The sequence below is a fragment of the Chanodichthys erythropterus genome, chromosome 11 (assembly GCF_024489055.1).
Source record: "Chanodichthys erythropterus isolate Z2021 chromosome 11, ASM2448905v1, whole genome shotgun sequence".
In the NCBI taxonomy this organism is placed as follows: domain Eukaryota; kingdom Metazoa; phylum Chordata; class Actinopteri; order Cypriniformes; family Xenocyprididae; genus Chanodichthys; species Chanodichthys erythropterus.
This window is the reverse complement of record NC_090231.1, coordinates 12,148,178-12,169,648: the sequence shown is the minus strand read 5'-3', so window position 1 is coordinate 12,169,648 and position 21,471 is coordinate 12,148,178. Positions and strand designations below refer to the sequence as shown.

General features: G+C 35.5%; 1 protein-coding gene across 1 annotated transcript; it reads right to left on the bottom strand.

Moving 5' to 3' along the window:
- Positions 1-322: 322 nt before the first annotated feature.
- tkfc (triokinase/FMN cyclase) lies at positions 323-21,212 on the bottom strand. The gene is made up of 18 exons (XM_067401706.1): positions 21,161-21,212; positions 20,783-20,972; positions 10,272-10,564; positions 10,100-10,178; positions 9,427-9,516; positions 8,735-8,769; positions 8,556-8,640; positions 8,389-8,478; positions 8,089-8,205; positions 7,882-7,998; positions 7,489-7,626; positions 7,261-7,367; positions 4,386-4,489; positions 4,197-4,230; positions 3,306-3,398; positions 921-3,213; positions 629-775; positions 323-382 (listed from the first exon to the last, which is right to left on the bottom strand). The coding sequence occupies exons 1-16, from the start codon at positions 21,164-21,166 to the stop codon at positions 3,055-3,057; spliced, it is 1,737 nt and encodes a 578-aa protein (XP_067257807.1). The 5' UTR covers positions 21,167-21,212; the 3' UTR covers positions 323-382; positions 629-775; positions 921-3,054.
- Between the last annotated feature and the right edge of the window lie 259 nt (positions 21,213-21,471).

The window sequence follows — 21,471 nt, the reverse complement described above, 5'->3', positions numbered from 1 at the left end:
AAAGGAATTGTTGACAAAAATAAGTGAGAAATTATAGCTGCATCGAGTTCTATTCTTTACAGTCAAGTTAAATATGAACCCATAACGCCAACACACCTTAAAACGACAACTTAAGCATTCTCCTGGTCATGTGCACAGAAAATGGCAGATAATGTGTTTCTATGTAGTTCAGGCAAAATTCTAGTTCTTTTCTAAGACTTTCATTTCCTGCTAAAATGGTTCAGTTTTACTTTGATCTCAGTAGCTGAAGGCAGTTACACTTGTGGTAAACAATGTGGCATAGTTGCTTGCCTTGTAAAACGACCTCAATCTAGAAAATTACCTGATTTATCATTAAATGAAAGCTAGTATGTGGTTGTCCTTTCTTCTTTCCTTTTCGTTTCTATAAGAGTTTGCAGAAACCAAGGGTAAACACACCCCGGTCTCATTATTTACATAAGATGTACATTGTAAAATAATGTCATGATTCTATGAGAAATGGAGCAAACTGAGTGAGGTATTGAAAATAAAAGGTCACATACTCTCACACATACAACTAAAACACACACAAAAAAATGCTTATAACATATAATCGTGAGGGTTTCAATCTCTTATAAACTGTAAGGTACAATGTTTAAAACGCACCTACCTGGTGACGGCAGTTCAAAATGACGCGTATGTCATTCAGCTTGGGTAGAAAGCCAGCAACATTACGGTCCTGCTCTTCACATACCTACTGTGCACTTTTGACTGTGTGCTTGAAGATACAGGAAGTCAGGAAACTGTGGGTACAAGACTAGAAGGTAAAGAAAGAACGGAAAAAGTCAGACAGAAACGAAAGAAGACGTCCAGCTCAAATATTAAAGTGTATATTTAAAAACATTATTCTTTGCTATTCCTCCTTCACCTAACATGGACTCTGACCCGGATGTCAGGCTTACCTTTGTATGTAAAGATAATTCAGTCATTTAATCATTATCAGCATTGCAGTGTTATTGTCTGATTTCACACTCTGTTTAATGTAAATAGATCATCACACTTACTACACATCATCATCACTCAAGGCACAAAACTGGATTGTCAAATTCTCTGTGTAGACGTGTATGAACGCGTGGGTGGGTGTGTGGGTATTGTGAGCACATAATACTTAACATGCAGGGGGAAAACATTACAATAAATGCATTGTCATCGTATTAAAGGGTTAGTTCACTCAAAAAAAAAAAAATATTTATATTTTTGGAGAAATGTCTGTATTATTTTATATTCCACAGAGAGAGAGTTATACTGATTTATACTGATTTGGAATGAAATGAGGGTGAGTAAATGGTGACAGAATTTATTTATTTTTTTGAGTGAACTATTCCTTTTACATCTGATTATTCAAAATGATGTCATCACAGATTAAAATATAGCAGTTTTTATTAGTTACATTTATTCATTTTACAATACTGAAAACTGTAAACAAGAACAATTCAACTTCAAAGCCCTCTCATTTTAACAATGTTTGGTCTTAGTCACTTTTATTGTTTTGTTATTGGCAGTGTATTGATGAATTATTTATTCAATATTTTCATTAAAGCTGAAGAGTTAAGGCTGTAGTTAACGGCACCAAATTGCAATACACAAATTATGACTCGTTTTAAACAGGTTTCTTGGACCAAACCCACACAAATGATTGAGCCAGTATATATACATAAAGTATTTTAAGGTTTTTACAAATCAAACAGCATCTTAAAGATCTGCAAAAATCATTGCTAGCAAACTCTTGTGTTTTGTTTATAACCTTTTGCTTTACTGTTCCTTAAAGTGCCCCTATTATGCTTTTTTGAATATTACCTTTCATGCAGTGTGTACTACAGCTGTTTGTGAAGGTTAAAGGTCTGCAAAGTTTTAAAGAACAAAGTGCACGACAAATAAAATTGTCTCCTAAAATCGATTCTGAACAGCACAAATGCATCATCAGCAATTACAGTCTCACATCCTGTTACAAATCTACGTAAAAATGTAATGCCAGCATATGGTCTTCATTGGCTGCCAGCGAATGTCTACTTTTGACCCTCAAATACTTTACTGTAGAGGCCTGGAAAAGTTTGGTTCATGCTGTCGTCATGTCGAGAAGACATTGGCTGCGTCCGAAAACCTAGGTAGCTGTCTTGCTGCCTCACCATCTTATAAGAGAATGACTTGTATGGCATCGTTTGTGCATGAAGGTTCCTCACGAAAATGATTTCGGACAGACTTCTGAGGCAGTGTAACAGTTTAATGATCTACATCAATATAGCGTGATTTGGTGAGAACTAAACAAATATTTAATTACTACAGTAGTAATTTCTCGATAGAAATGATATCAAAATTGAAATATGTTGATCAAAATCGTACATTTATACACAAACTGAGCAGCAAACGCAACCTTCGGACGCCATCTTTATTTTTCTAGCTCAACTGTCACAGAATGGAAAGCACAGGATTGTGGGATATCAAAGGCAGCTAAGGATACATCTATGCTTCCTTCAAAAATCGATCTGAGGAAGGTATCTCATGAGAGAGGAAGTGAAGCTAACATTGGATTCGGACGTGCCTTGATGCCTTCTTACCTTGAGTATGTGTCCTCGGAAGGCAGCATTTTTCAGTTTTTGGACGCAGCCATTGTTTTCGGTTCTGTGAATCTACTTTGCTGCACTTCAAAAGGATGAGGACTCACGCTGGAATTTATATGGAAAAAACGACGCCATCATTCGTATCACTGTTTATCAAGTGCTGAGGAAGCCTCCGCAGCTGAAATTTAGATATGGTAATTGGCGTTTAGTTTCTGACACCCACTCTGTAAGCCGTAGACCAATCACAACAGACTGGACCATCTGACCAATCAGAAGAGTAGGCTCTCAGAAAGGAGGGGTTTAGAGAGAGAGAATCCTCTTTGAGAAATTAGGTCATGTGCAATGTATATTATAAGACAATTAAAGTTGTTGTTGTTTTGTTTTTTACCTTGGATGCATGTAAATCTATTGTAGGAGACCTCCAAAACAAAATTAGGAACCTTTAAAATAGCATAATAGGGTAATTTAGTAAGCTTCTTTAACTCTCTTCCTTCAAAGAATGGAATATGGCCTTCAGAATGGCGGCTACTGCCACGGCACCGGGGTCAGGCTGGGTCTGATGTTCAGATGCAACGTAACTGGCACGTCCAGCCCTTGCAGTGAGACTGCGGGTAGATTCCGCTCCTAAATCTGCTTTCTGTAACAGAAAGGCATGAGGCTAATATTATAGATGCAAGAAATTTTGAGAAAACTGCAAAAGAAAAAAATTGCTAAAGTGACAGTCCATACCTTCACTGCTGCTTGTAGTATAGCCATGTGACCATCAGGAGGTGCTGTGGAAAGTTTCATCAACTCCTCCACAGCAGGGCATAGGGCATCAAGCTAAAAGATAACACATAAGGTCAGTTTTATCAATGATTTAATGAAGGTCCAAGGGTAAGATTTACAGGTTAATTATTTCAAAAACACTGCTCAAGCAGATCAATCTTTGATATACATGGATATAAACACCATGGTTTGTCAATATACATATTTATCCAAAATACTGTTCATGTACATACAATTAACTATTCAGGTAAACAGGGAACTACACTAATGTTCAAAGGTAAGTTTATTTTATTTATTTATTTTTTTTATTAAAGAAATTAATACTTTTATTCAGCGAGGATGCATTAAATTGGTCAAAAGTGACAGTAAAGACATTTATAATTTTACAAAATAATTCATATTTCAAATAAATATCACAGCTTCCACAAAAATATTGAGTAGCACAACTGATTTCAACATTGATAATAATATGAAATGTTTCTTGAGTAGCAAATCAGCATATTAGAATGATTTCTGAACGATCATGTGACTGAAGACTAGAGTAATGGTGCTGAAAATTCAGCTTTGTATCACAGGAATAAATTACATTTTAAAATGTATTAAAACAGAAAACAGTTATTTTAAATTGCAATAATATTTCATAATTTTACTGTTTTTAATTTTGGTCAAATAAATGCAGCCTTGATGAGCATAAGACTTTTTCCCCCCAAACTTTTGAACGCTAGTGTAATTCATGCATATATTAGCTAATCTGCGTTTACTATTTACTAATTAAAGAACAGAGATTACCATTTCTTTGTACAACAATGACTACAACTAGAATTTGACTCTTAATTTCTCTCTCAATCATACCATGGTCCGATCTCCTGGTTCAGCACCTCCATATCTGTCAGAAAAGGAATAAATTTGCGATAAAATGACACACATCTTTATACTTTATACACTGTGCCAAACTGTAAACTTGGCAACTATACTGAATATATTAAAGTATAAAGAAAAACAATTCAGAATGTGTTCATCTAATAATGGTTTCACACTGACCTCTTCATGGCCTCTGTCCCAGCATGCAATGCCTTGGCCCAAGCAGCACCATCACAGTTTTGTTTGAGATGAGGGGCAGCCGCGGACAAAAACAAGCAATATAACTGGGGAGAAAAAGATAACAGATCAATTGATTATTTCATGAGAAATTCATAATCATTTTGTTTTCATTTTGTTAGGGTGTGTTCACACTTGGCATGTCTGGTTTGATTAAAACAAACTCTGGTGCAATTGCTCTGCTAGTGCGGTTCATCTGAAAAAGTTTAAATGCTGCTATTCGAAACCCTGGTGAACACCAAACAAGTGGATCGATAAAAGGTGGGTCTCGGTCCACTTCCAAGCGAACTCTGATGTGGTTGACTGGAATATGAATCCAACAAAGACAAACACATCTAAACAAACCAAAAACAGGACGTAATGTCACAAGATGTGACCCTAAAAGAACAGAATGCTCAAGCACACTTGGTTCTCCTTATCATAGGAGCTACACTGCCTGTTACAGTTTGGTACAGGTATCAGAAACATCTCCTTGCAGCAGATCTCCGTTTATGTGCAACGGAAGAATTCTTTCCGCTGCTTTTACTTCTTTTAAAGCTGCCCTCGAATGAAAAATTGAATTAATCTTGGCATAGTTAAATAACAAGAGTTCAGTACATGGAAATGACATACAGTGAGTCTCAAACTCCATTGTTTCCTCCTTCTTATATAAATCTCATTGGTTTAAATGACCTCAGAGGAACAGGCGAATCTCAACATAACACCGACTGTTACGTAACAGTCGGGGTGTACGCCCCCGATATTTGCATATGCCAACCCATGTTCCCAACATTATGAAAGGCATTAGATGGAGCGATAATAACTGACATGATCCATGATATCATGATATTTTTAGTGATATTTGTAAATTGTCTTTCTAAATATTTCGTTAGCATGTTGCTAATGTACTGTTAAATGTGGTTAAAGTTACCATTGTTTCTTACTGTATTCACGGAGACAAGAGCTGTCGCTATTTTCATTTTTAAACACTTGCAGTCTGTATAATTCATAAACACAACTTCATTCTTTATAAATCTCTCCAACAGTGTAGCATTAGCCGTTAGCCAAGGAGCACAGCCTCAAATTCATTTAGAATCAATGTAAACAATATAACAGTATACAATATTCACATAATCGGACGCATGCATGACGAACACTTTGTAAGGCCATCCTTAAAAATATTTTGGTTTGCAGTAACAGTAAAAAAAAAAAAAAAAAAAAGGGTCGGTAGGTCGGTCTATATTTTTTTTTTCAAGTTTCAATGTAAAAAAAAAATACAATTTTGGTGATGGGGAATACGTAGGTATGAATTTAAACAAATTAGCATATCGTGACGTCACTGACTGGGTCTTTCAACCCGTGCCTTCGGGCGCAGCCGTGTTTCCACTGTCACTTCCGGGGCTTGATCGTGCCTCATCGGGGCTTCCTTGGGGCCAACGGCCCGGGTTTTTCGGCCCGCCGAATAACTTGGTCCAAAGCGGGCCAGCTCGGTCTTGAGGAGGGAGACGGAGGCGCCGATGATTACATGTAGGTTACCAGCTAACACCAGCATTAAAGACTTTTAAAATCATTTTAGCTCAAAACTCACTTTCAGACAGCAGCAAGTGTTTTAAATAACTTATGTTTGTGATCAGATGTGGATTCTGATCACCAAGACTATGCGGGCTATTACCATAGTAAACATGGTAAATATGACGGCTTAAAGAAATCAGAGAAATATACGTAGGCTATCACAATCATGTAATTATTTTATCTGTCAGCACGTCTCGTCTCTCAACGGGTTGAGACGAAGCGAACGCACCGGCCATAGTGTGACATCCGTTAACTAATAATGTAAACATAGATGACGGTTTTTATTTCAAAGAACGAACGTAGCCTTCGTTTGTATGTAGGCCTAGGCTAATTATATATTTACAATACTTACTAAAATATAATTAATATTATTTTATTGCTTTTGTATTAGTTGTTTGAAGAGTAAAAAAAAAATAAAAAATTGGTCGCTCTTAACGCAAATTTACAACCGGCAAGTCGGTCGGACTTAAAGCAAAAAAAAATAAAAATTTGAGTCGGTCCTAAATTGACAGGGTCGGTCGGGTTACGGCAAACAAGAATATTTTTAAGGATGGCCTAAAGATCTATTTGAGTGTTATATTAGCTGTGTGAACTTTGTTTAGGCACTGTTTAAGGCAAGCGTGAGCTCCGTGGGCGGGGAGCACGAGATTTAAAGGGGCCGCAGCCTGAATTGGAGCATATTTAATGATGCCCCAAAATAGGCAGTTAAAAAAATTAATTAAAAAAAATCTATGGGGTATTTTGAGCTGAAACTTCAGACACATTCAGGGGACACCTTAGACTTATATTACATTTTGTAAAAAAACGTTAGATGGCACCTTTAACATTTTATAAGCTCTTCACAAATTCTCACTGGTAAAAATACCATATGTCCATGCATACAACGAGTGCATTAAGCCCATCTCACAGCATTGGATTCTTAGTAAGTTTCCACACAAAATACACATCATAAAGGCTGTTATTTTTTGTTGTTGTTGACGTGAAGTGTGAATAGTAAGTGAACCAGGACTAAATGTTTCATTTTCTTCTTTGGTGCAGACTAAACAATCAGCCAATCAGAATCCACCCCACTTTAAGAGCTTGAGCATTTAAAGCGACAGATGACTTAACCGCAGCGAGTGCTTAGAATAAATGGTGTGATATTGTCTGCAGGTGTGGACACTAATATAGTTATCGTTCTTGGTGTGAATGGGTCTTTACACTAATTTATCAGCTCAAGCATTGGTTTAGAGCTTCAAGTGTCTGAACCTGATGTAAATGCACATACCGCCCCTGAGGATCCTCCCATCCTATCCTGGACCAACAGAGCCAGATCTGCAAGAAGCTGGCCAAGGTTGCCAGGGATTCTACTGGTCTGGAGCCACTCCTGAATGGCTGAAGTAGACGACATTGTGAAAGAAAATTGCATTTCAACAGCATTATTTATGAACATAAAATTAAGTAATATGTTGGTTTAAATAATATGTGCATTGTTTGAATGTTGAAAATGTTTTACCATTAGCTGCAAGAGCATGTGTGCTCCCACAATCTCCATCCCCTGCTGCGCGGTCCAAAGCATTGAGTTCCTCTTGGCGCTGCAGGAGGATTTTGCACACTGACTCCAAAACCAGGCGAATGACGGAGGAAAGCGAGCCTATGAAGCAGTATTTCAGTAAATATACAATACCATTCAAGTAAGATTTAATACTTTCAACATATATACATTAAATTGATCAAAAGTGACAGTAATAGACATAGACATTTATAATGTTACAAAATATTTTTCAATGCTGTTCTTTTGAATTTTCTAGTCATCAAAGAATCCTGCTTCATCTTTGTCATCACAGGAATAAATTACATTTTAAAATATATTAAAATAGAAAACAGCTAATTTAAATTTTAAATTTACCGTCATTATATTTATCTGAAGCTGCGGCGAGTTTTTCTGCAGGTTCCATGAACAGGTTCCTCCCACTCACAGAGGTCGTGCTGAGGTTTGGCCAGGCTGGGGCTGTGGTTTTAGCATCTGAGGAAGACCGATCAGTGACGCTTCACATACACTGCACTTTATATATAGGTAAGTATGCTTGTAAAATTGGATTTAAAGTGAACTCACCAAACAGTCTGAGCATCTCTTCATCAACCTTCATTAAAGAAAGAGACATTCCCGCCATCTCCAGTGATGTCATGAATGATCCCGACATCACCCTGACAACCAGCACACCACGCTCCTCTGAAAAGCAGCGAATCGAATCAGAAACAGTCAACACCAGTTGAAGACATTAATTTCTTAACAGTATAATGAACTACAAATATTTGCATATAATAAGATTAGAAAGTTGAAACAGTTAAAAAAGTTAACAGAAAAAAAGATGTAAGCTGAATGTTAAATAGTGTTGTGCTACTTGAGTCTCACCTAGGCAATGTACAGCTGCTTTGGAAATTACAGCCATTTCCAAACATGAGAGACCACCAAGATTATTCACGCACAGCACCACCTTCTCTCCTGTTAGAGAAATACATTGTTGAATACACATTCATGTAAACAGACACCTTCAGATTCAACCCTGTTACACATCATACCTGACTTCAGTGACAGATGTGATTTGCTCGAGGAATCAGTCATGTGACTTATTAAAGTTTTCACAACTTCATCAGCTGAGGCCACCTAAAAACACTCAAAACCATCAATCTCAAAGGACCATACATTGCTTTTTATTGTTGGATTGGATGATCGGCTCTTTATTGTTGAAAAGACTCACTTTTGATCTCTTAATACCGGGTTCTCCATGGATCCCTAGACAAATAAATGTACAGTATATAATTTAAATATATAAATATAATATATATTAACACACTATTGTTCAAACATTTGGAATCAGTAAGATTTTTTGCAAGAATCTGACACATGAAATTAATCAAAGGTGACAGTAAAGACATTTATAATTGTATAAAAGACTTCTAATTTAAAATAAATGCTGTTTAAATAAATGAATAAATAAATGCTTTTGAACTTTCTATTCACATTAAGCAACAAAATTAAGCAGCACAACAATGTTTTTAACATTGATAATAATCAGAAACATTTCTTGAGCACCAATATGATGCTGAAAATTCACCTTTTCCATCACAGAAATAAATTATATTTTACAATATATTCATATAGAGAATAGTTCTTTTAAATTCTAATAATATTACTGTTTTACTGTAATTCTGTTAAATAAATAAAATATAGCCTAAATTTATTTATTATAAAATTATATAAATAAATTAAAAAAATATATATATATATTATATATATATATATATTATATAAAATTTTATTTATTTAATTGTATTTTTTTTTTTATTTTATATATATATATTTATTTATTACACACACACACACACACACTTACTGCTAATTCATTAAAAAATTTTTATCTTTACTCTTTTTGTTATAAATCTCTCCTACCCAGTCCCAGCTCCATCTCTCCTGGTGGAAGCTGGAAAGTTGGAAGGCATCCGGGCACACTGCATGGAGACAGACTAACACCCATTGTGCCTGTCAAAACACCATAAAAATATATATTTTTTTTGTAACACTTTACAGTTAGGTCTCATTTTAAACATTAGTTAATTAATTAATCCAGCTGTTTATTGTTTGTTCACGTGAGTTCACAATGCATTAACTGTGAGTTAAAGCGTTAAGTGCATGTTAACAAATACATTTGATTTTAATAATGTATTAGTAAATGCTGAAATTAACATTAACTAAGAGCAATAAATGCTGTAGAAGTATTGTTCATTCTAAGTTCATGTTAACTAATGAAACATTTTTGTAAAGTGTTACCATTTTTACATAGGAAAATGGCTGGACTTTCACATTGGAAAGTTTTATGTAGAACTGCATCATTTAAAGCTACAATATGTACATTTTTCGCTGTTAGAGGTCGCCTATTCAAAACAAAGGCAGAGTTAGAGTGTGTAATCTTGGGAGATGTTGTCTTCACCTCACAGTCAGTGGAAAAGAATCGGTGGAAATCATGTTCATGAATGAGATTTTAAAGGTTTCTGGATATTTTACTGCATATTGTAGCTTTAAGGCGCTATATCAATCCAAATGGTACTATGCTGGTCTTTCTCACCAATATTTTTTGTTGCTTTGTTCACCCATGCAACAATTTCATCCAAAGGACAGCCTTTCTCTGCCAGAGCTCCAGCTAGCTAAAAAACAAATTTATTTTTTATTTTTTTATTATTATGATTTGATTGATAATGCAACTGATTAATATAGCCATGTCAAGCTTATTATAGTACCTTATGAATGAACACAGTTCCACAAATGCCTCTCCTGCCGGCCTTGCTGGGCTGAGCGAAGGCGCAGTCATCGGCGACAATCACCATGTCCACCTGGACGCCCTGTGATCTGGCCTGTTCAACAGCTATGCCAAAGTTTAGACGGTCACCCGTGTAGTTCTTCACGATGAGCAGGACTCCTGAAGCGCCTCCCTTCCACAGAGTCAGAATGGCAGCCAGCACACTGCCTGGAGGAGGGGACGCAAATACGGCTCCCGCCACAGCTCCAGACAGCATCCCCATGCCAATGTAACCTGAATGAGAGTGAGACTTGTCAAATATGAAACAGTTCTGAAGCTCAAGTACAGCATGGTACTAGCAACACCAAGGTCCTAGGTTCGATTCCCAGGGAATCCAAGAACTGTTACACTGTTCATATGCGAGTCACGTTTGCTAAAAGCATCTGCCACATGCATAATAGTACATTATCGTTCAAACGTTTGGGATGTAATTTACAGAGCTAAATCAAGTTTTTTCCTTTTAAATACAGTTATGACAATAGCACTGTAGTAACTACAGTATTTATGGTATTTTGTGGAGGAGTATCCACCTTATTCCTACGCCCCATGATGCTTTGCGCGAATTATGGGTGTAACTTCCATTTAGCTGTAAACAGTCAGTGAAAAGCTCACTCTATGAACACAATAATACGTTTTTTTTTTTTTTTTTTAAACTGGGTACAATGAGATGACATTATTCTACTCTTCAACCAACGAACATTAAAAGGACATTTAAAAGTGTAAAAGCATCAACAAGGTACTTTCAACAGGCCATGAAAAAGTGTGATTATTTTCACAGCAATAATGAACGGGTTAAATATAACTATAGTGATATATATCTGTATTATGTAATTTATGTTCTTTAATAAAAAATTTTCAGCATTGCGTGATACTATTGCAAAGTGATTTCCATCATTTTTACAGATAATAAATTGTATTTACCTGTGAAAACAAACCTGGAAAGAGACAAGAGGCTTCGAGGAGAAAAACAAGAGATTCTTTGTGCATTCCAGTGAATTATTAATGGGATATATCGTAAATTATATCAGGAGTACAGACCACAGATGTGCAGTATATATTGTCCTTTTTCATACTATTACAGCAGAATGCAAAGAGACAAAAGAAAATAATCATGAGGATAGAAAGCAGCGAATGAAAAGAGCTCTTGCCATAGATATTCTTGTTACGTTAAAATACCAAGTGTTACGTTATTCTCACGATGTCTGAAAATTTTTTTTTTTTTTTTTTTAGGGTAACCTTATTATATGAAATTATTTGTTTCAGTCTTTTTAAATGGAAGTTCCCCAAACCGGAAGTGCAACCCATAATTCGAAACGCAGTAGGCTACTCAGGAATAAGGTGGATAGATCTTACGTAGCTCCGCCCCTTTTTAGCGTTGCGCTCGTTGTTTTTGTCTTCCGGTTTGTATTTCTACAGTGATCTTACGTATTTATGAATGAACTGATCATTTGAAAATCTTCCCGTTCTACTGACATTTGTTAAAGTAATTACGCACCCTCATGTCGCTCCACACCCATAACACCTTCGTTCATCTTTGGAACACAAATTAAGATATTTTTGATAAAATCCGATGGCTCAGTGAGGCCTGCATCGCCAGCGATAAAACTCCCTTGTTCAATGCCCAGAAAGCTACTAAAAACATATTTAAAACAGTTCATGTGACTACAGTGGTTCAACCTTAATATTATAAAGCGACGAGAATATTTTCTGTGCATCAAAAGCGACTTTATTCAACAATATCTAGTGATAGCAATTTCATAACACTGCTTCATGAAGCTTCGAAGCTTTACGAATCATTTGTTTTGAATCGGTGGTTCAGAGCGCGTATCAAACCGCCAGAATCACGTGAACTATAGAAGTTTCAAAACTTGAAACTGACGTAATGAAGCCTCGTTTACTGAAATTATGTGATTCTGGTGCTCCGAACCACTGATTTGAAACAAAAGATTCGTAAAGCTTCATGAAGCAGTGTTTTGAAATCACCCATCACTAGATATTGTGGGATAAAGTCGTTCTTTTTTTTATTTTTGGAGCACATAAAGTATTCTAGTTTCATAACATTAAGGTTGAACCACTGTAGTCACACGAACTGTTTTAAATATGTTTTTAGTAGCTTTCTTGGGCATTGAAAAGGGGAGTGTTTTTGCTGGGGATGCAGGCCTCACTGAGCTATCGGAGTTCATCAAAAATATCTTAATTTGTGTTCAGAAAATGAACGAAGGTCTTACGGGTGTGGAACGGCATGAGGGTGAGCAATAAATTAGAGTTTTTTTTTAATTTTTGGGTGAACTAACCCTTTAAGATGTATGCTTTAAACATTACAATGCTCATGAAACTTTCATTAACTCTACAACAAGTAAATCTTCACTTCACCAGCTAATTATTCTTTGACAGCGATGTCATAGAAATATATAGGAGCTACAGCAAAAGCAGAAGTTCAAAAACATTATAAATATGGCGACGCTCTTGTTTCTCTGGCGCATAAGGTCTATAAATGCTAACTCTGTTCTTGTTAATATTCAATAAAAATAAATAAATAAAATTTAAAAAAAAAGAGAGACAAAAGAGCAAGCCAGACTAGTGGAGGGGCAGATGTATCATCCGTGTATCATGCACCGATATAAAGTTGGTTTGACGTTGGATATTAGATATTCGATAGATATTCGGTCACGAAAATTTTCAATAGATTCTTTGTGAATAATTATAAATGTAGAAAAAGTGCCTTATTTGAAAGGTATTATAACATAGAACTAAGCACACATCGCAGTTTGTGAGTTTTAATCCTCTTTAATGTGTAGCAACATATTTTATCTCTAGCAGTGATGCGCTAGCGCTTAGGCCAGATAGGGACCGTCTACAAAGTACATGTGGAAGAAAAAACGATCTTATTTTTTTTTTTTTTTTTCACTTAAAAGCAATTTAGTGAACACACACAACGCTCACTCACAGAATAAACAATTTCAAAGACCTTATGTAGCTCCGCCCCTTTTCAGCGCTGCGCTCGCTCGTTATATTAAATATTCTTGTAAAGTAAATATTCTTTGACAGTGATGCCATTGAAATGTAGATCTACCGCAAAATGTAATTTCAAAGACAATTTTATAAAGATGGCGGTGCGCTTGTATACTGTACACAAAATATGTAATTGGTTATGTTATTAGTGCTACCAATACAATCTTTTCATAATTCCCACTAAGCAAAGTTATGTCCAGAAGACGTCTCTTCACAAAAGTCGTACATTGAATAGATATCCACTGAGGAGCCAGAATAAAAGTTTTTATGACGTCTTCTGAACGTCCAATATAGACGTTCGTTGAAACTCTGTACAAGGTTAAAAAATGAGCATAGACAGTAAAACACATGTTCACACCTTTAGACAACTTGGCATCTGTAATTCACACATCTTTGGATTATCAAGTCAAGTCACCTTTATTTATATATCCCTTTTTACAATGCAGATTGTGTCAAAGCAGCTTTACATTGATAACTGGTATATAATTTTGAATATACAGCAGCTCTTAAATAATGGTGTTAAAGCAGGCAGATCAAAGCACTGTTGAATATCAAATGTCAAGTGTCCCCAACTAAGCAAGCCAAAGGCGACAGAGGCAAGGAACCCAAACTCCAACAGGTGACATCAGGTGTTAAAATGGAGAAAAAAAACCTTGGGAGAAACCAGGCTTAGTCGGGGGGCCAGTTCTCCTCTGGCGAACAGTCCTTTGTTACGACTCGGGTTGCTATCATAAGTCGGATATGATCGCAACATTCAAAGTATTTATTTCAGTTCCATCCAGTTGAGGATCGTATTCATCACGCCGGTATGGACGGTTGTGGAGGAACTGTGCTACTGGCTGTCGTGTCGATGAGGCCTTCACAATGGATGATCTAGTTGACTCGATCTCTGCTGATACTTCAGGGGTGCGTTGTGGTCGTGTCAATGTGCAGGTCCTCAATCTCACCTGGATATGGCCTGAATCCGGCTGACTACGATAAGCCTCGGGATAAACAGAAAGACTAATATTAGCGTAGATGCCATTCTTCTTCTGATGTAACGAGTACATCTGGTGAAGTGTTCCCGGTTCGGGCTGACCTAATTTATGCAGCCTAATAATCCTTTAACGGATTTGAAAATATAAATTCGAGAGAAACCAGATCTGAAGAAAGACTTTCTAGCTCAGCTGGGATTCGATAGAGGAACCTTCTTGTTGTGAGGAGACAGTGTTTTCCACTGAGCCGCTTGTGCTTCCCTTATGCATAGACATACATACAAACATACATATATCATACTATTTTTCATGTTTATATGTAAAATAAAATAAAATTAAAAACATTTACAGGAACAAAACTCTGTGTAGATATAAACACAGATCAGTGTTCACTGAGGATTTTACTGTGAATGTTGTACATTTCAGCATCTATCCAAACAATGTTAAATGAAACACTGAGACAATGTTTTTGAAGAAGTTAATGAGATAATTAAAGGGATAGTTTACCCAAAAATGAAAATTCTATAATTTACTCACCCTCAAGTTGTTCAAAATCTGTATAATTTTCTTTGTTCTGCTGAACACAAAAGAAGATATTTTGAAGAATGTGTTAAACTGAACAGTTTTGGGGCACCATTGACTTCCATAGTAGTTTTTTTCCTACTATGGAAGTCAATGGTGCCCCAAAGTGGCCTGGTAACAAACTTTCTTCAAAATATCTTCCTTGGTGTTCAACAGAACAAAGAAAATTATACAGATTTTGAACAACTTGAGGGTGAGTAAATGATGATAGAATTTTCATTTTTGGGTGAACTATCCCTTTAAGTGATCAAATAATAGATGATTGAACATTTGCTAAAATCAAGCAGAGGAGGATTAAACAAACAGCATTACCATCTTTACTTATTACTAACCAGACTGACTTTATTTCTGTCACACATCTACAGAGGTTATTATTGAGAATTAACAGAAGTTTAGATGTTGATGTTTGTTTCATTTGAAGTCACCATCAAGGTGGAGAGTGTTGCTAGTTGGGATCTTGGTCCTCATTCTTCTTCTGTTAGCTTTTATTTGGCTGTTATAACTGTGTTTGTAAAACACATTTGTTGTGGCAAAAAAAAAAAAAGCCTAGATGAAGCAGGATAAATTGTTATCAACTCCTTGTTATAGAAAAATGGTAAAATGAGCATCTAATGGTATGTTTTTAATTAAACTGATCTGAAGGTGGGTAAAAAGCATGCACAAGATTTGATTGAGTATATTATGAAGTCACACACATAGACATCATTATTTTGGATATGATTCACAATAATGGTGACAATCAAAACTAAAAAATGATTGTCACCATTGTTGTGAATCACATGCAAAATCTTGATGTCTGTGTGTGACGACATGATTACTCCCGCTCAAATGTCTTGTGCACATGCTTTTTATCTAGCTTCAGGATAACTGATAATTTAATGCTATTGGTGCAATAATGCAGTTTCACAAGGTTGGTGGACGTAAATGCCAAATATAAACAGAAAATTAAAAACCGAAAAGTAGATTTTTACTCTGTGATGATTTTGTTATCAACAAGAAGTTGATTTGGCTTTATCTGGACTTTCTTCGCCAAAACAAATGTGTATTGTCACAAGACATTGTGACAAATGTGTCCCACAGCTACAGCAGCCAATGAAAAGTTAACAGATGAAGTACAAGGACCAAGATCCCAACTAAAGCAAACACTCTCCACCACGATGGTGACTTCAAATGAAACAAACACCAACAAATAAATCTGTTAATTCTCAATAATTTCTGTATACGTGTGACAGTAATAAAGTCAGTCTGGTTACTAATAAGTGAAGCTGGTAATGCTGTTTGTGGAGTTTAATCAGATTTTGAGAGGTTCAGCGTCTTTTACTTGCAGTTGATTTTATCAAATGCTGAATCATCAGTTATTTGATCAGTTAATTATCTCATAAACTTCAACATTGTTTCAGTGTTTCTTTTAACATTGTGTAGATTGGACTTATATAAACACAGATCAGTGTTCACTGAGGATTTCACTGTGTATGTTGTACATTTGAGCATCTATCCAAACAGAGTTTTGTACCTGTAAATGTTTTTTATTTTATTTTATATACAAACATGAAAAAAGTCTGAAATATATATAGTTTAAATATATATAGTATAATTTTTAAGTAATTATTCTATAAGTATATGAATTTTATGAATGTGTCTAAGGGCAGAACAAGTGTCTCAGTGGAAAACACTGTCTCCTCACAACAAGAAGGTTCCTGTGGTTCGAGTCCCAACTGATCCAAAGATGAAAGATGAAAAATCTCGCAAAGCCTCCTAAAGACTGAGCGGTATTACTGCCCCCTAGAGGAGCATGATGAAGTTGTTCTGAATGAGTTTGACATTCAAAATTTAAATAAATTAATGTAAATTCATACAGTGTTCAATCTCTGCTTCACAGGGTGTGTCCTTTTACCTGGACCTAAAAGAACATTTCCATGCAGGTTTTTCTCTCATTTGTAAATCAGGGTAAATGCTATTGAATTAAATTCAAATCTGATAATAAATTCATTTAAAATACATACAGTTTTCTATGTCAACTTCAAATGTTGTGTGTTGTTGCTGGCTCCTAGAAGAACATTTTTATGTTGCTTTTAGTCACAGAACTGTAGCACAAGGCGAGCTATTGATATTCAAAGAAAGACATAAGCTCAATGAAAATAAATAAAGTGTTCTAACTCAACTTTTAATGCTGTGTGTCGTTATTGGTTTCTAGAAGAACATTTTAAGGTTGGTTTCATCCAGGAAACAATAGCATAACATGTGTTATTGAAAGCAACAATTGAGAAAAATCCCGCAAAGCCTCCTAAAGACTGAGCGTTATTACTGCCCCCTAGAGGAACATGAGGCAATTGTTCTAACTGAGTTTGACATTCAAAATTTAAATAAATTCATTTAAATTCATACAGTGTTCAATCTCTGCTTCACATGTTGTGTCTCGTTACTTGGACCTAAAATAACATTTTCATTCATATATTTATGTCATTTGTAATTCAGGATAAATGGTATTGAATTAAATTCAAGCCTGTTGAGAAATTAATTTAAAATACAGTTTTCCATCTAAATTCCAAAGGGTGTGTGTTGTTGCTGGCTCAAAAAAAAAAAAAAAAGAAGAAAAAGAAAAAGAAAAGGTTTTAGTCACAGAATTATAGCAGAAAACTTTTTTGTTTATTTGTTTTTTAAAAAAACAATGTTATTATCCAATTAAATAATCGCATATTTCCCCACATGCAATGTTCACACACAAACACACATAACTCACACAGCAAAAAAATAATGTGTTTACATCTTATGTGGTTACATCTAAAATTAATTTATTGTACTGAAGTAAAAGTGTTATTTAACATTTAGAAAGCATTAAGTTACACCAACAAAACTAAACCTACGCTTGGGATGAGGTAAACAGCTCTTTCACCGGTTGCGGTATGGGTGACCACCTGGTTATTGCTCTGTCACAGGGCATAGATGTGAGTTGTAAGAGATATATTTTTACTACTGTTATACCATGTAAATATTGATTTAAATTATTTGTAAAGCATGTTTGCTTTGTTGGATTAAAACGTGTTTTAAATCGCTAATAAGCTTTGTTAATTTTAGTTAAAATGAATTAAACAGGCTTGAATTTAATTCAATAGTATTTAACCTGAATTACAAATGACATAAATATATGATTAGAAATGTTGTTATGGGTCTAAGTAACAAGACACAACCTGTGAAGCAGAGATTGAACACTGTATGATCTTGAAATAAATTTATTAATCGTTTGAATATCAAACTCAGTCAGAGCAACTTCATCATGCTCCTCTAGGGGGCAGTAATACCGCTCAGTCTTTAGGAGGCTTTGTGAGATTTTTCGCAATTATTGTGTTTCAATAGCATGCCTTCAGCATCACTTTTGACAGTAAAACCAACATCAAATTATTCTTCTAGGAACCAGAGACTAGACACACCCTTTGAAGTTGAAACAGAGCATTGTATTTATTTTTAATTCATTTATGTATTATCTTTATTTTCAATAACATGCTTTCTGCTGCAGTTCCGTGGATAAAACCAAAACCAAAATGTTCTTTTAGGTCCAGGTAACAGGACACACCCTGGGAAGCAGAGATTAAACACTGTATGAACTTAAATGAATTTATTTAAATTTTGAATGTCAAACTCAGTTAGAACAATTGCCTCATGTTCCTCTAGGGGGCAGTAATAACGCTCAGTCTTTAGGAGGCTTTGCGGGATTTTTCTCAATTGTTGCTTTCAATAACACATGTTATGCTATTGTTTCCTGGATGAAACCAACCTTAAAATGTTCTTCTAGAAACCAATAACGACACACAGCATTAAAAGTTGAGTTAGAACACTTTATTTATTTTCATTGAGCTTATGTCTTTCTTTGAATATCAATAGCTCGCCTTGTGCTACAGTTCTGTGAATGAAACCACCCTTAAAATGTTCTTCTAGGAGCCAGCAACAACACACAACATTTGAAGTTGACATAGAAAACTGTATGTATTTTAAGTGAATTTATTATAAGATTTGAATTTAATTCAATAGCATTTACCCTGATTTACAAATGAGAGAAAAACCTGCATGGAAATGTTCTTTTAGGTCCAGGTAACAGGACACACCCTGTGAAGTTGAGATTGAACACTGTATGAATTTAAATGAATTTATTTAAATTTTGAATGTCAAACTCAGTTAGAACAATTGCCTCATGTTCCTCTAGGGGGCAGTAATAACGCTCAGTCTTTAGGAGGCTTTGCGAGATTTTTCTCAATTGTTGCTTTCAATAACACATGTTATGCTATTGTTTCCTGGATGAAACCAACCTTAAAATGTTCTTCTAGGAACCAATAACGACACACAGCATTTGAATGCGAGTTAGAACACTTTATTTATTTTCACTGAGCTCATGTCTTTCTTTGAATATCAATAGCTCGCCTTGTGCTACAGTTCTGTGACTAAAAGCAACATAAAAATGTTCTTCTAGGAGCCAGCAACAACACACAACATTTGAAGCTGACATAGAAAACTGTATGTATTTTAAATGAATTTATTATCAGATTTGAATTTAATTCAATAGCATTTACCCTGATTTACAAATGAGAGAAAAACCTGCATGGAAATGTTCTTTTAGGTCCAGGTAACAGGACACACCCTGTGAAGCAGAGATTGAACACTGTATGATCTTGAAATAAATTTATTAATCGTTTGAATATCAAACTCAGTCAGAGCAACTTCATCATGCTCCTCTAGGGGGCAGTAATACCGCTCAGTCTTTAGGAGGCTTTGTGAGATTTTTCGCAATTATTGTGTTTCAATAGCATGCCTTCAGCATCACTTTTGACAGTAAAACCAACATCAAATTATTCTTCTAGGAACCAGAGACTAGACACGCCCTTTGAAGTTGAAACAGAGCATTGTATTTATTTTTAATTCATTTATGTATTATCTTTATTTTCAATAACATGCTTTCTGCTGCAGTTCCGTGGATAAAACCAAAACCAAAATGTTCTTCTTGGATCCAGTAACAGGACACACCCTGTGAAGTTGAGATTGAACACTGTATGAATTTAAATGAATTTATTTACATTTTGAATGTCAAACTCAGTTAGAACAATTGCCTCATGTTCCTCTAGGGGGCAGTAATAACGCTCAGTCTTTAGGAGGCTTTGCGGGATTTTTCTCAATTGTTGCTTTCAATAACACATGTTATGCTATTGTTTCCTGGATGAAACCAACCTTAAAATGTTCTTCTAGGATCCAGCAACAACACACAACATCTATATTTGAAAAATTAGTCTATATGTATTTTATACAAATGTATTATCACATCTGAATCTCAATAGCATTGCTTTTGCATCACTTATGATAGTAAAACCAACTGAAAGCAGTTCTTTTAGGACATAGTAATAGATCACACTATTTGAATTTGGGATTGAATATTATGGTTTTTCCTCAAAATGTAAAACTTCTTTTTCTTAATAACATTGCTATTACCACTACTTTTATTATTTCCAATATGTAACATTTACAGTCTTTTACCAGGTGAGACTGAGTGTGTGTATGTTTCAAAGTTTTGTGTACACAGTTTGATCGACTTTTTCCCAAGAGTAAAGTATATGGATGGAAAAATTGAGCGTATTCCCTCTTCGTTTTGTACTTTGTAGACGGTCCCTATCTGCTATTTTACATTACAAAATGAATAGGTTTCTCATACAGCAAAGCAGATTAAACACATAAACTACATTGTGTGTCCTCTTCTACTTTTTCAAACAATTCGAACACAACTTGTTTTTTGTTCTTATACTGAATCGTTATTGATCTATTGAAGTATTTTCGAAGTTGAATCTCTGACGAATGTCAAACGTCCAATGTCAAACCAACTTTATATCGGTGTATCATGCATTACCTGCATGTGCGGGTTCATGGCCAGATCCTCCTCCGGACAGGAGCGCTACCTTTCCCTTAATGCTCTCCAGATCTGACCGCAGCACAACTCTGTGCCCCCGCAGCAGCACCAGATCCCCGTTACTCCTCACGAGACCCTCCAGAGCCTCGTCCACACACTTATCAACCGAGTTCAATAATTTCCTTCGCACCTGCACCAATCGTATAAAAATAATACTTTCAAACCTTCGCATGTCTCCTGTCAGTCAGTCACTACTCAACAGTTACGTTACACACTGTTTCACAATCATGACAGAGACAAAAATTTAATATATGTGCTCTGCGCAATTAAAATGTAACTGTTTGTTGAAATATTCGTGCAGGAGACACCGTTACATACCTCCATCACGCCTGCACAACCTTCGTCCTCTGATCACTTCCGCAAACATGCGTCTGTGACGTTGACGGTGACGTCACAAAGCCCACCCCAAATCACGAGCGCTCGCCTCCAATTCTTTTATTTATTTATTTATTTATTGAAACAACAGTAGGGGAATACAAAGTCATTTGAATATATAAAACAATTAAATTAAAATTCTGTATCTTATATCACAAATCAATCATGTTTCTATTACATTATCATGTATCCTTTTCAACAGTTTAGATGTCTTAACAGCTTTTCGATTGCTCTGTATTGATGTTAGAGAGTCA

Bases quoted from the DNA above. Each gene is read 5' to 3' on its own strand.
- tkfc (XM_067401706.1), bottom strand. The intron at 10,565-20,782 runs GTAATGCATGAT...ACTCTCATTCAG, and splicing joins CCATGAACCCGCACATGCAG to GTTACATTGGCATGGGGATG. The intron at 4,231-4,385 runs GTCAGTGTGAAA...CTTTTCTGACAG, and splicing joins GGGACAGAGGCCATGAAGAG to ATATGGAGGTGCTGAACCAG.